General features: G+C 40.8%; 1 protein-coding gene across 1 annotated transcript in view; it reads left to right on the forward strand.

Moving 5' to 3' along the window:
• The window catches only part of IQGAP2 (IQ motif containing GTPase activating protein 2), a 392955-nt gene that overhangs the window by 224801 nt on the left and 155064 nt on the right, over positions 1-13090 (forward strand). The window contains exon 11 of the mRNA XM_006889829.1: positions 7724-7848. Within this exon, the coding sequence (XP_006889891.1) occupies positions 7724-7848 (125 nt within the window). The remainder of the gene's footprint in view (positions 1-7723; positions 7849-13090) is intronic.

The raw sequence follows: 13090 nt of genomic DNA on the forward strand, positions 1-13090 counted from the left end.
ATTCTGGATATAAGTCCCTTATCTGATATGTTATAACAAACAAGCTCTTTATAGAGTGTCTTTATCAAACCAGCTCTGGTGGCCTAGTGTGTAAAGAGCTGCATTATTAGCGCAGAGGCACTTGGATCAAATCCACCAGCTTCTCCAAGGGAAAAAGCTAGATAAGGATGTGCTTTGCTCTAATAGATTGGGTTCTTCTCTTGGGCCTTCTACAGTTTCAGGGAAAGTAAAATGACCTTTGGGGCTAAACAATTGATTTTGGTCAGCTCTGGCTTCAATTTAATAACAAGATTATATCAAGAATGGAAATAAAATAACAAAATGGCAGTGGTTCTTTCTTGGAGAATATGTTACTCATGTTCTATAGTTATTTAAATCATTTAATACATCAGAATCTGTTTCCAAAGTTATTTCTTTCTACCTCCATTGCTTCTGGCAATGACATTGCCTTTTCTTCCAAGCTTACACACCTTGCCGTGCACTTCCTTCCATGCTCTGCCAGTCACCTTGGGCAGTGAACAGCCTCCTCCTCCCTTTCATGACAAGAGACCCATCTGTGTGAGTTAGACTGCCCTGCAGCTATCCTCATGTAGACGTGACTTCACACCTTTGCTTCTCTGACCTTCAGATGGTTCTTCCTGTCTGTTTCTCTCCTCACACATTACTCATTCATTCTTACCACTCCAGGTGCTGCTGCCGTCTCTTTGTGCTGGAGTAGAAGTCAGAACTGGTGACTTTGTTAGGAATAATGGTCTCCCAGGGCACTGTTTGCATCTTGGTGGGATAATTATCAGAGAGCCATTGTACATAGTTAACACAGCTGACCATCCAACCACTTGGGGTCAACTCAGTTTAAATGCATGAAATTCCCAGCCAGATGTGGATCTTTGATAGCTATGATTTTTTAGAATAACCAGGACTTTCTTCTGAGGCATCTTTGGTTGAATTTGAAATTTTCCTCACCATTGCTTTCTAAATAACAATACCCCCGACCCTTACCGAATCATTCATTTTATGGATCAGAACTATGCCCCAAACTTCTAAGTATCTCCTATAGGATGGGCACCTTCTCATTTGAGAATTGCTTTTCAAACTGTGACTGACCTGAGATGTCAAGTGTTTTCTATGAGAGGCTTATTTGTTGAACTTGTGTTTTGTTTTGATGCTCTTCTTATAATTGTGTTTAGCTACCTTCCAAATCCCCTGGATACCCACTTGGATATCAGAGCAGCAACATGAGTGTCAGGGTCTCTTGCATTGACTAACGTGTAATCTCCTAGAACATCTGCACGTCATAATCAGTGCCAAGTTCTTGACCCAAATGTGCCAGTTATTACGTTTAAGAAATGTAGGTCTATCCAGGGCCCTCCTTCTGGTTACACAAGTCCTTCACAGCATAAGTTTAGTGGGCAGGGCCACGCTAATTCTCAAACAGATTCTGCTCACCGTGACTTGCACCATCAGGGTTGTGCTCACCCAGAAAGTTTCTTCTGTCAAATTCTGCCAAAAGTGGCTTACAAATTTGCAGTGTTTCTGAGCATATATTGTTTCAAAATTAATTATTTGGAAAGAATGTTTCTATATAATGCCTGTCTTCTCATGGGAATTAAGTCCCAACTCTTCACTCTAAGCATAGTTTTCTGACCATTGTGTTGGCTCCATCCCTATTCATATTTTGCATCTTAGCAAAGCTGGATCATAGTCTGGTCCCCCAATACACCATGTATTTTTCTAGCCTTTCACCAGCAAGAGCACACTACCATCACCTGTCACTGCTTGGTGCACAGTAGTGGTGCTTGAATAATGATGTTGTTGTTATGTGCCATCAAGTCACTTGGGACTCATAGCAACCCTATGTGCAACAGCCCTAAACTCTGCTCTATCCTGTGCCAGTCACAATGCCTCCGATACACCCATCCTGATTAGCCCAGTCCCTGAATCAGTTCACTTCATAGAGGGCCTTCCCCTCCTGTGCTGTCCCTTCACCCTCCCAAGCATGATGTCTTTCTCCACGGACCGGTCCCTCCTTACAATATGCCTAGAGTATGTCTGACGAAGCCTCAGAATTCTTGCCTCCAAGGAGCAGCCTGATTTAACCCTCTCCAGGCTGAATCTGTTTGTTTTCTTAGCAGTCCATGGTACCCTCAATACTCTTCTCCAGCACCACAGCTCAAAGGCATCAATTCTCCTTCTATCCTCACTAGTCATTGTCCAACTCTGATGCATAACAAGTGACTGCAAAGACCATGGCCTGTATCAGATGCACCTTAGTCGCCTGAGTGACATCATTGCTCTGGAGAGGTCCCTAACAGCAGACTTTTCCATCACAATACATCTCTTAATTTCCTGGCTGCTGGTGCCAAGAGCGTTGACTGTGGAGCCAAGCAAACTAAAGCCGTGAACAATCTCAATCTCCTCACCATCCATCCTGATGCTGCCAATTGGTCCAGTGGTGAGAATCTTTGTCTTCTTGATATTGGAGGTTGCAGTCCTTGACCCTCTGCAACAAGCCCTTCAGGTCCTCCTCAGTCAAGCAGGGTTGTGTCATCTGCATAAGGCAGATTGTTGATAGATCTTCCACCAATCCTGATGCCACACTTCTCCTCATAGAGCCCAGCCTCCTGGATAATCTGTTCTGCATACAGGTTGAAAAGGTATGGAGACAGGACACATCCCTGGTGTATGCCCTTCCCAATTTTGAACCATGCAGTGTTTCCTTGCTCTGTTCTGACAACTGCCTCTTGGTCCAAGTATAGGTTTCTCAGCATGATCAAGTGTTCTGGGAATCCCATTCTTCTCAGAGTCAGCCACAGTTTGTTATGATCCACACAGTCAAATTCCTTTGCATAATAAATGCAACACAGGTAGGCATTCCTCTGGTATTCCCTGCTTTCAGCTAAGATCCATCTAACATTAGCTACAATATCCCTAGTACCACGACCCCTTCTGAACCCAGCCTGGACGTCTGGCAGTTCTCTGTTGATGTGTTGTTCCAGTCGTTTTTGGATAATCTTCAGTAGAATCTTGCTTGCATGTGAAATCCATGATATTTTTCTATAGTTTTCACACTCTGTTGGGTCACCCTTCTTTGTAATAAGGATGATGGAAGAAAATGGTTGCCTTTTTTGTGGTGTTGGAGAAGAGTACTGAATATTCCATGGACTGCCGAAAGAACAAACAGATATATCTTAGAAAAAGTACAGCCAGAGTGCTCGCTGGAGGCAAAGATGGTGAAGCTTTATCTTTCTTACTTTGGACATGTAGCTTAGTGTGGCTATTCCTTGAAAAGAGACATCATGCTTGGAAAGATGGAGGATCAGTGAAGGCAAGGAAGACCCCAGGCAGATGAATTGACACGGTGACTTCAGCAGTGGGCTCTAATGTGTCAGAGATGGTGAGAATATCACCATATAGGGCAGGGTTCAGGTCAGCTGTTGTTCACAGGGTCACTGTGAGTCATACTCAACTCAGCAGCACCTAACAGCAGCAACACCAACCCTGCCTACCTCTTAGATTATGCTTCCCGAGTCATTTTCAGGCCTCTCTCCACCTCAGCTAATGCCATCCTTCTTGAGAGCCAGTGTGAAGGGCGTGCAAGGGTGTGAGCTTTGTGGTAAAAAATATCTGTGTTTGAGCTGTGAGTTTGACACAACTGAGCCTTCTTTCTTTTACAAAGCTTAATTAAAAACCTACTCAGTAGTGACGTTTTACGGCTTCATTCTTGGTTTAGTGCCTATCCAAGAAAAGGTACTCCTCTGAAAACAATCTCCTGCTATTCTTTTTTCCCTTGAAGCCCTACTGTTTCTATTTGAATACCTTTATTATATTCTGCTTTTAGATCCTATTTGGGTTTTTGTCCTATGCACAAGTTAGAAAGCCCCCTGACAAAAAGCTTTGTTTATCCTAATACCCCTGTCATGTTGAATGATGTTGTTGTTGATTGCCATCCAGTCAAGCAAGACGCATAGCTCATAGCGACCCTATGAACAAAAGACCTGAAGCCAAGTGCTTAATAAACATCTGCTGAGTGAAACGGAGTGGTGGTTCATGTTTTTAAAGCAGTAAAAGCCAGTTATGCATGGAAAGAGAAGTGGGCAGGCTTGTTTGGGGAAAGTAGAGTATTTGCCAGAAGTTGACATGATATTGAAATGCCTGTTGACCTCTGTCGTGTTCAATCAAAAATAGGTTTCCTTGGTTAGGTCTTGCTCATGTTTATGTAACTGAAGGCTGTGCGTGCATGCCTGGGTGTGTGTATTTTCTCTGTTCATCCTTAATCAGAATCATCTTTATCCTGTTGGCTCATCATTGAGACATTCCAGTAAACCAGTTGCAGCTGTTTTTATTACATACCATCAAATTAGAACCAACTCATAGCTGACCCTCCGGCAACACACACCCATATTTCTCCCCCAGAGCAGCAGGTCAATTTGAACTTGATGCCTTTGAATGGGCAGCACCACTCCTTACCAATAAATGACAAGAGCTCCCTGATTTCTCCTGATGGTGGTGGTTATTGTGTACCATCATGTTGGAACTGACGTGTAGCTGATTCTCAGTTTATCAGAGGCAGTAAATTGCACAGGAGGAGATGGCCTGTCCTTCTCCTGTGTGGTAGCTTGTGGATTCCAACCACACGCCATTGGACAGTGCAAGTCCTTAGCGCTAGGCCACCAGAGCATCCTGATCTCTGCAGTGTTGATCCTAATTCATGACGGCTCCACCTGGAGGAGAGTAGAAGTATATTCTCCACAACTTCCAGTGGCTGATATTTTTTCAGCATTAGATCACACGGTCTGTCTTCCAAGGGGGATGTACTTGTACCTCTGAGCAGACTTGATCCTCCAGCTTTTTGCTTAGCAGTCATGTGAATGAACCATTTGCATTGCCCAGTGACTCCTTTTAGACATTAAACTTCAGATTATTTTATTTGATTCCTAGTGAGCAGTCCATCTGTTCTAGGGTTACAGATCTCTGCACTTTCTTATAGATGAGTACCCACCTATGAGAGATGCTGTACCAAGTCACCCATTTTTGAGATCAATCTTTCTATTCTTATTAGTTGAATTGCTTTCTAAAACTGAAATGACACTGTTTTGAAGTATTGTACAGTCAACCTTTACAAAAGTCTTCAGCCAGTAGTTAAACCCAGTAAATAAAGTTTTATAAAGCACTGTCAAGGTTAAAAAAAAAGAAAAAGACTTATTGGTTCCTGCCACCTAATTTTTGGAAGCAGGAGTGGCATCCACTTCCTAAACAATATACCTCCAGAAACTCTATGAACTTAGATAAATGTCGATAGTTATAGAAAGGCTTCAGGCCTTTTGTTCATAGTATCTCTATGAGTTGTGCTCGACTTGAAGGCAATCAACAACAAACAACAACAATTAATCACTAGTGCAGCAGAATATTTTCTTGGGTTTGTGGCTGTTGATAGAGTGAAAATCTTTGGAGAGCATTTAGTCTGTTTCAAGTCTGTGTATGGTGCTGTTTTATTCAACTCTAGCCATTGCCATTTCTGATTCTAAATGGTGTTTTTCTCTCAGTCTCCTCTCTCTGGGAGACAATTCAATGTCAATTTGACCCTCAATAGAGAACGTTGAGAAAATTACTCATAACAGGACAGAGTTTCAGACTCATTTAACCTATGCATTTAGTGAATCCCCACGTATCAGTCAGAAGTCCAATTGGATGATGGGTTAATATGTACAAAGAAAATTGTTCTTTATTTTTCTAAGAGAAAGATGCCCTGTCAAACTCAACTATTGATTTTCTTTACTTTTGACAGGAATAGTTGGTGTTAGTCAGTGTGATTGTTATATTGATCTTGTGATTTTTTAAAATTAATTTGTTTTTTATTAATTTCAATGAACATTTACAGAGATTTTGGATTTCCATTCATTCATTGTTGCACTTTTCTCCCCGCCCACCCCACCCCCACCTTGTGATTTTTTAAATGAAAAAAATTAGTCTATTGAAAAGTTAAAATAATTTATCACTGGAGGGTGGAAGCAGAAGGATGAGAATGTGTGAGTGTAGGTGGATTAATCATGGGGCTGTACTATTTGATGAAGGGACGAGGGAAATTAGAATAATCTGGGCTGAAAAACAAGTATTTTAATTGTGTGAATAAACTAGTATAATAAAAAAGTTTAAAAAGTACTTTATCTCTATAAGGTAGATAATGTCTATCAACATTTCTTCAGATGAAAATGAATCAAAGTGATTGGCCAAGCCCAGAGTGCACAGTGAGGGAGGGACTGTGTCAGAAACCAGGTATAAAGGTGCATGCCAGAGATAGTGCAAAGGAGGCAAGAGGGGTTTCTGCATAGCTGCTATGAGGCCCTTGGGGAAGTAAACCCCTGAAAAGGAACGTTAGAGTGCTTGGTTGAATACATGTTCTACTTCTGCAAGAAAACATACACTGAAAAATCTATATTTCCAGCAAGTTTCCTGGAACTTCAGATTATTTTATTTGATTCCTAGTGAGCAACCCATCTATTATAGGGTTACATTGGTGGTGGTGATGGTGCTAAAAAAAACATAAAACACCTCATTGCATTCAAGTCAGAACCAAATCATATCTGACCCTCTAGAGTGTTTTCCAGAAGCTAAAACATCGCATGGGAGAGATTGTTCATCTTTCTTCCTCGGAAGCGCTGGTGGAATGAACCACCAGAGAGGCACCACCTTTGGGTGAACAGTGCCCCTCTGGACTCTGACACCAGACCTCCCTAAGAAAGGACCCATGGGTGGGCTCGAGCCACCAATCTTTCCCTTAACTGAATGTACTAATTGCAGCACAGAGCCCAGTTGGTAGAAGTTAGCTGTCAAGTCAGTTTCAACTAAAAACTCAAAGTGACCCCGTGTATGCTGAGCTGAACTGCTGTACATGGTTTTCAAAGTTAAGGCTTTTCAGATGCAAATCGACAAATTTATCTTCCCAGATGCCTCTAGATGAGTTTGAATTACATACTTTTTAGCTAATAGTTGAGTGTTTCACCATTTGTGCCACCAGGGACACCTGAGAAAAGACCTTTTAAAACTTGAATTTTAAAAGAGACAATAAAGTTAACAGATGAGGTTCTCAATGGTGAAAAGGCTAAGAATTATGATCACTTCAAGTTTTAGCACCTAACAATCATCTAGGGACTGAGCAAGGAACTGAGACGTGAAAATGAGATGCAAATGGGGCCGGAGGGACAAGCTCCACAGAGTTAAGACTTCTGGTTTTGATTGAGTTAGACACAGGTTGTATTTTAAGGAAGTTTTTATGCTGTGTTTGTACATAAAATTATTACTAAGGAGAGTAAAGAGAGCTCTGGTGGCCTGGTGGGTAAAGATTTGCACTGCCAACCCAAAGGCATGCAGTTCAAATCCACTTACTGCTCCGTGGGAGAAAGATGGGCAGTCCCTTCTGTGATTGACAAGCACTTGGCCTCAGTTAGAGTCTTCCACAGCCTCTGCACTTTGCTTACATACCAACTTCACTTTCCATGTCTCTGAAAACCCTTGGGAGCTGCAAGTCAGTTCCTACTCAGCAGTACATAACAACAACAAGGGAGGTGAACTTGGCGTATGTTGACAAAGCTGCACAAGAAAACAACTTCTCTTTCAACTATGTGTTTAATTTCAAAGCATCTGCATTCGGCCACATGTATGAAATGTAAGATTCATTGTGTATATACTTAAGATGAATGTTTTCTGATTGTTTTCTCTTCCACAGTTATGCAGATGCACTACTGGCCATTAAACTTGAAGCTTTATCCCAAAGGCAGGATAATTTAACTTGGAATGAAATTCAGAATTGTATTGATATGGTTAATTTCGAGATTCAGGAAGAAAACGACCGTAAGTATGCGAGCACTTTCCTTACTTAACATATGACGGGAGGATCCAGCGTCTGGCCAGTTTAGTTCTCTAGATAGGGCTGCAAGTTTTTGCTGATGGAAATTTGTGAGCCCACACTCCATCAATGTTATGTGTGGTTTTATGTATAATTTTATGCATTTGTTTATGTACCAGCATATTATAAATATTACAAAATATATAACATTATTTTGTGTATATATAAAAGTCATAAAGGGATAGAATTTTAAAACTACACAAATAGAAGTCCTAATTTTTTTATATTTGTTTGTATTTATTTGTATTTTAGAGATCACTGCTCTGGTTAATGATTTAAACAAAAAATAGTATTTTTTTTCCATTTTGAAACATTTTCGTTCCCTTCCGGCTCCCCTAAACTGACCCTGCAATGCACCCTTGGTTCCAGATTGTTGTCATACATTTAGTGTCTAATCATATATTTCTCCTGGACAGTTCCTCCCCTCATCTGTTCCAAGGCAGAGTTCATTATCTGTCCACTTTTCCCCCCCTAATCTTCCAGTGCCCCTCCATGTCTCTCCTATTTTATAACAGCGGTGTTATACAGTGTTTGTCCTTTATGACTGAGATATTTTACTCTGCATAATGTCCTTCAGGCTGCCCCATGTTGTGTAATGTTTTACAAGTGCGTTCTTCAGTGCTGCATAGTATTCTGTTGGGTGAATGTACTATAGTTTTTCTATCCATTTGTTATGGGCCCTTGAGTTGCTTCTCTTTGCTCTTGTGAATAATGCAGCAATAAACAGGAGTGTGCATACATCTGTTTGAGTCATGGCTATGGTATCTTTAGGGTATATTGCCAGTAGTGGAATTGCTGGGTTAAATGGTATTTTTTCCCCAACTTACTGAGAAAGACTACTTTCCATAGTAGCTGTACCATTTTACATTCCCACCAGCAACCTTACCAGCATTTGTTTTGTTTGCCCCCCTGTTGAACTTTGGTATTCATTCTGGGTAGTTAGTGACTTTTTAAATACCCAGCTTTATTTTGATCTCTCAGTTAAGCATTTTTCTGAAACATAGCACATATTCCTGCTCTAGGAATGAAGGCATTTGGGACACGATCTCTTGCATAGTGACCACACATTACAGCTATCTGTTGTGTGTCTAGAAATTTTGAGCTGTGAGCTACCAGGGTAAAAAGGCACCAGCCATAAGTTGAGCCTGAAATGTGCTTTCTTAAAGCTTTTCCTTATCATCTGCCTTCTGCTTTGAAAAACAGAGTGAAGAATGAGGAATGATATAACTGAAGCAGTCCGTGTTCTCACTGCTCCTTTAGAGCATTGTTGTTGTTGTTATTGTTGTTGTTGTTATGTGCTGTCAAGTGCTTGCGACTCATAGTGACCCTATGTACAACAGCCCTAAACACTGCTCTGTCCTGTGCCAATCGCACTGCCTCCAACACACCGATCCTGATTGCCCCAGTCACTGAATCAATCCACCTCATAGAGGGCCTTCCCCTCCTGCGCCGTCCCTCCACCCTCCCAAGCATGATGTCCTTCTCCAAGGACCGGTCTCTCCTTACAACATGTCCAAAGTATGTTAGACGGAGCCTCAGAATCCTTAATTACCAAATTCAAGCTTTAAGCTGTTTTTCTATCACACGTACAAGATCTTCTTTGATTTTCTCAGAGCTCTTTGAATTGATGGTAGCATTGGATTGTTGGGCTGTTACGGGGCCTATTGTGTGAATTCTGATTCACAGAAGCCCTGGATGACAGAGGAGAACTGCCTCATATAGATGGCTAGACAGAAATTCCTTCTGGGAGCATATCGCCAGGTCTTTTTCTCCCACAGAGCAGCTGGTAATTTTAAACTGGAGGAGATTGCCCGTCTTTCTCCCTCAGAGAAAGGGGGCTTCAAACCATTTGCCTTTGGATTAGCAGTGCAACTCCTTACTAGCAGGTAACCAGGTCCTAAACATTATACTGTTGTTGTTGTTGTATACCATAGAGTGAGAACCAACCCATAGCTGACCGTTTGGTGAGTTTTCAGAGGCATCACTTTGATTCACTGAACTGATAAGAGTATAAGCAGATACTGTCAGTCTTTCTGTCCCACACATACAGCGCACACACACGCACACACCCACATTTTAAGATCTTTTGCTGTGTTATGTTATGGTAAGGTTTTAGGCCTGTTCTTTTAATGCTGTGTGAAACTTGGGATTGTCCATTCACTCTTAGTAAAACATAAGTTTGTTAGTTAATTGCATATATGTGATTTTTCTTCCTTTTTATTCATTTGGTTACTATTTCCTGTGAGCTGCACCATAAATCAGAGCTAGAGGTGTTATAAATCCTGGTTTTAATCCTGGCTTGTTTCACTTTGGGCTCTGAATTTAAAACAGGGTCAGATCCACATGTGCTGCCTTGATTTATCTACCAAAGATACGCCATCGTTACAATTCTGTAATGGTACTTTTCCCCTACATACTCTTCGTCTTGTTCTTTTTGAGATGTGCACAGGTCTAAATTTCCTTTTTTACATCTGCTCAGCTTTCTGCTGCCTCTTTGCATTTCTTCTCAGTGAGGTTTTGACCATTCTCAATCACGCAGTCATATAGTTCACTATGCCAGCAATAATAAAATGAAGAGGAATCATCAAAAAGAACATTTCAAGAGATATCTGCAACAGTGTTTGTTAGAGATCATATTTGTACACATATCAGTGAGTGGGGTAATGGAGGTGGGTGTGTTAGAGATGACAAGGTTGGCTTTGGATAGAACAGGGTTCAGAGCTGTTTACATTGAGTCTCTATGAGTCGTGAGCAACTTGACGGCACATAACAACAACTGCATGAGGAAAGCCTACTAATACAACTATTATTCAAATTTGCATACCAATGAAAAGCCAAAAATGAAGAAATTGATGAGTTTTTACCAACTTATCCAGTCAAAAATTGATCATTCAATCTAAGTTTTTAATAATAGTTGGTGATTAAAAAAAAATAAATTCTTTGTACATAAAAAATTTTTTCCAAAAGATACTCTGGGAAAAAATATTGCAAATTGGAAACAATGTATCTAACAATTTGTAGAAAGCTCCAGCACCTCAACAAGAAAAAGAAAACAACCCAATTACAAAATGGGCAGAGCACATGAGAAAACATTTCACCAAAGAAGATGTTCCAGTGGCCGACAGAAAGATGAGGAAATGCGCAACACTTTTAGCTATTAGAAAGCTGCAAGTCAAAACAACAAGGAGAAACTATATCACTCCAATAAAAATAGCAAAACTCAGTAAGAAAATAAACAACAAATGCTGGAGATAATTAATGGAACACTAGGACACTGCTGATAGAAAACAATTTGGTATTTCCTAAAATGTTGGCAAGAGAAATTCATTTGATCCAGCAGTCCAAGTATGTAAAACTCTCCTTAATTGCCATTGAAGTCAGACTGACTCATAGCTGACCCACCAGGAGGTTTTCAGGAGGCTGTAAATCACCTGGAAAGAGATTACCCATCTATTTTCCTTAGAGCTGCTGATGGATGTGAATGGCCAGAAAGGCTTTCCTCCATTGAGCTGGCAGTATAAGCCCTTACAGACTATGCCACCAGAATTCCAATGAGATAAAAGCTGTGGCACAAACAGCTGCACACTCATGTTTATTACAATGTTATTCACATTAGCAAAGAGGTAGAAATACCCCAACTGTCTATCCGCAGACAGATGGATAAAGAAAGTGTGGTACATTCATACAGTGGAATACTATGCAACTCTGAAAAACAATTAAGAATCCACCCCACATAACTTAGAGGATAACATGCTGTGTGAAAGAAGTCAATCACCGAAGTAAAAAATATTGAAAAAGAATATTTCTGAAGAAAGATTTACATACAAATAGACTCATTCTTTTATTGTTACCAAGGGGGGGGAAGGAAAGGAGAGTAAAAATTAATAAATAGATAAAAGCCTTTATTGAGATGAGTGAAGGTACTGGCAATATAGCATAAATGAATGATCAAGTGTAGGTATTGTAATTAATGTTATAACCAGACTGAGTGAAAAATCAGTATGCTTTACAAACTCTCATTCAAATCATACCAACAACAACAACAACAAAAATAATAACTGGGGGTTGGGATAAAAATGTTGGGGTGAAAAGGATGAGGATTGGTAGTTGGAAAGCAAATGTACAAAAACCTGGAGTTAGAAAACCAAAAGTGAAGATCACACTTAGCATGTTTCAAGCTGAAAGAACTGAGGAAAAAGTGCAAGTCTTAAGTTGCAATACTGAAGAACTCTATGGGGAAAATACTGAGTGATGCAGGAAGCATCCAAAGTTGATGAAGATGGCAGGGTTGTAAACTGGTACAACCACTATGGAAGACAATTTGGCATTTCCTCAGAAAGCTGAACATAGAAATTCCATATTACTCAGTTACTCCACTGCTTGGACTATACCCCAAGCGAATGAGAACTGAGGCACAAACAGAGACTTGTACACCAATGTTCATAGCAGCATTATTCATAGCAAGACCATGGAAACAGCTCAGATGTCCAATTATAACAGAATGGATTGAGAAACTGTGTACATTCACATAATGGAATACTACACAGCATGCAGGAGCAATGATTTTGTAAATCACTACCTATAAGGGAAAAATACTGTATAAGATCCTTATTGTAGAATGAATAGGAGGATCCAAGGAAGGGGCACAAGGGGCGGGGTGGGTAATTATAGGGTCACACAATTGGATGGGTGGAGGAAGGCAGGAGTGAAGGAAATGGGAAAGATCTGGTGTAAAAACCAATGTATTTGAACTTTGTAAATAAACCAGCTGTTGTTATGTGCTGTCAAGTCGCTTGCGACTCATAGCAACCCTATGTACGACAGCTCTAAACTCTGCTCTGTCCTGTGCCAATCACACCGTCTCCAATACACCCATCCCGATTACCCACTGAATCAATCCACCTCATAGAGGGTCTTCCCCTTCTGCACTGTCCCTCCACCCTCCCAAGCATGATGTCCTTCTCCAAGGACCGGTCTCTCCTTACAACATGTCCAAAGTATGTAAGACAAAACCTCAGAATCCTTGCCTCCAAGGAGCCACCCAGTTTAACCCTTTCCGGGATGAATCTGTTTGTTTTCCCAGCAGTCCAATAATACTCTTCTCTAGTACCACAGCTCAAAGGCATCAATTCTCCTTCTATCCTCCTTAGTCATTGTCCAACTCTCTGATGCATAACAAGTGATAGC

The sequence above is a fragment of the Elephantulus edwardii genome, unplaced genomic scaffold, assembly GCF_000299155.1.
Source record: "Elephantulus edwardii isolate Elephantulus edwardi_28Jun2011 unplaced genomic scaffold, EleEdw1.0 scaffold00082, whole genome shotgun sequence".
NCBI classification, from domain to species: domain Eukaryota; kingdom Metazoa; phylum Chordata; class Mammalia; order Macroscelidea; family Macroscelididae; genus Elephantulus; species Elephantulus edwardii.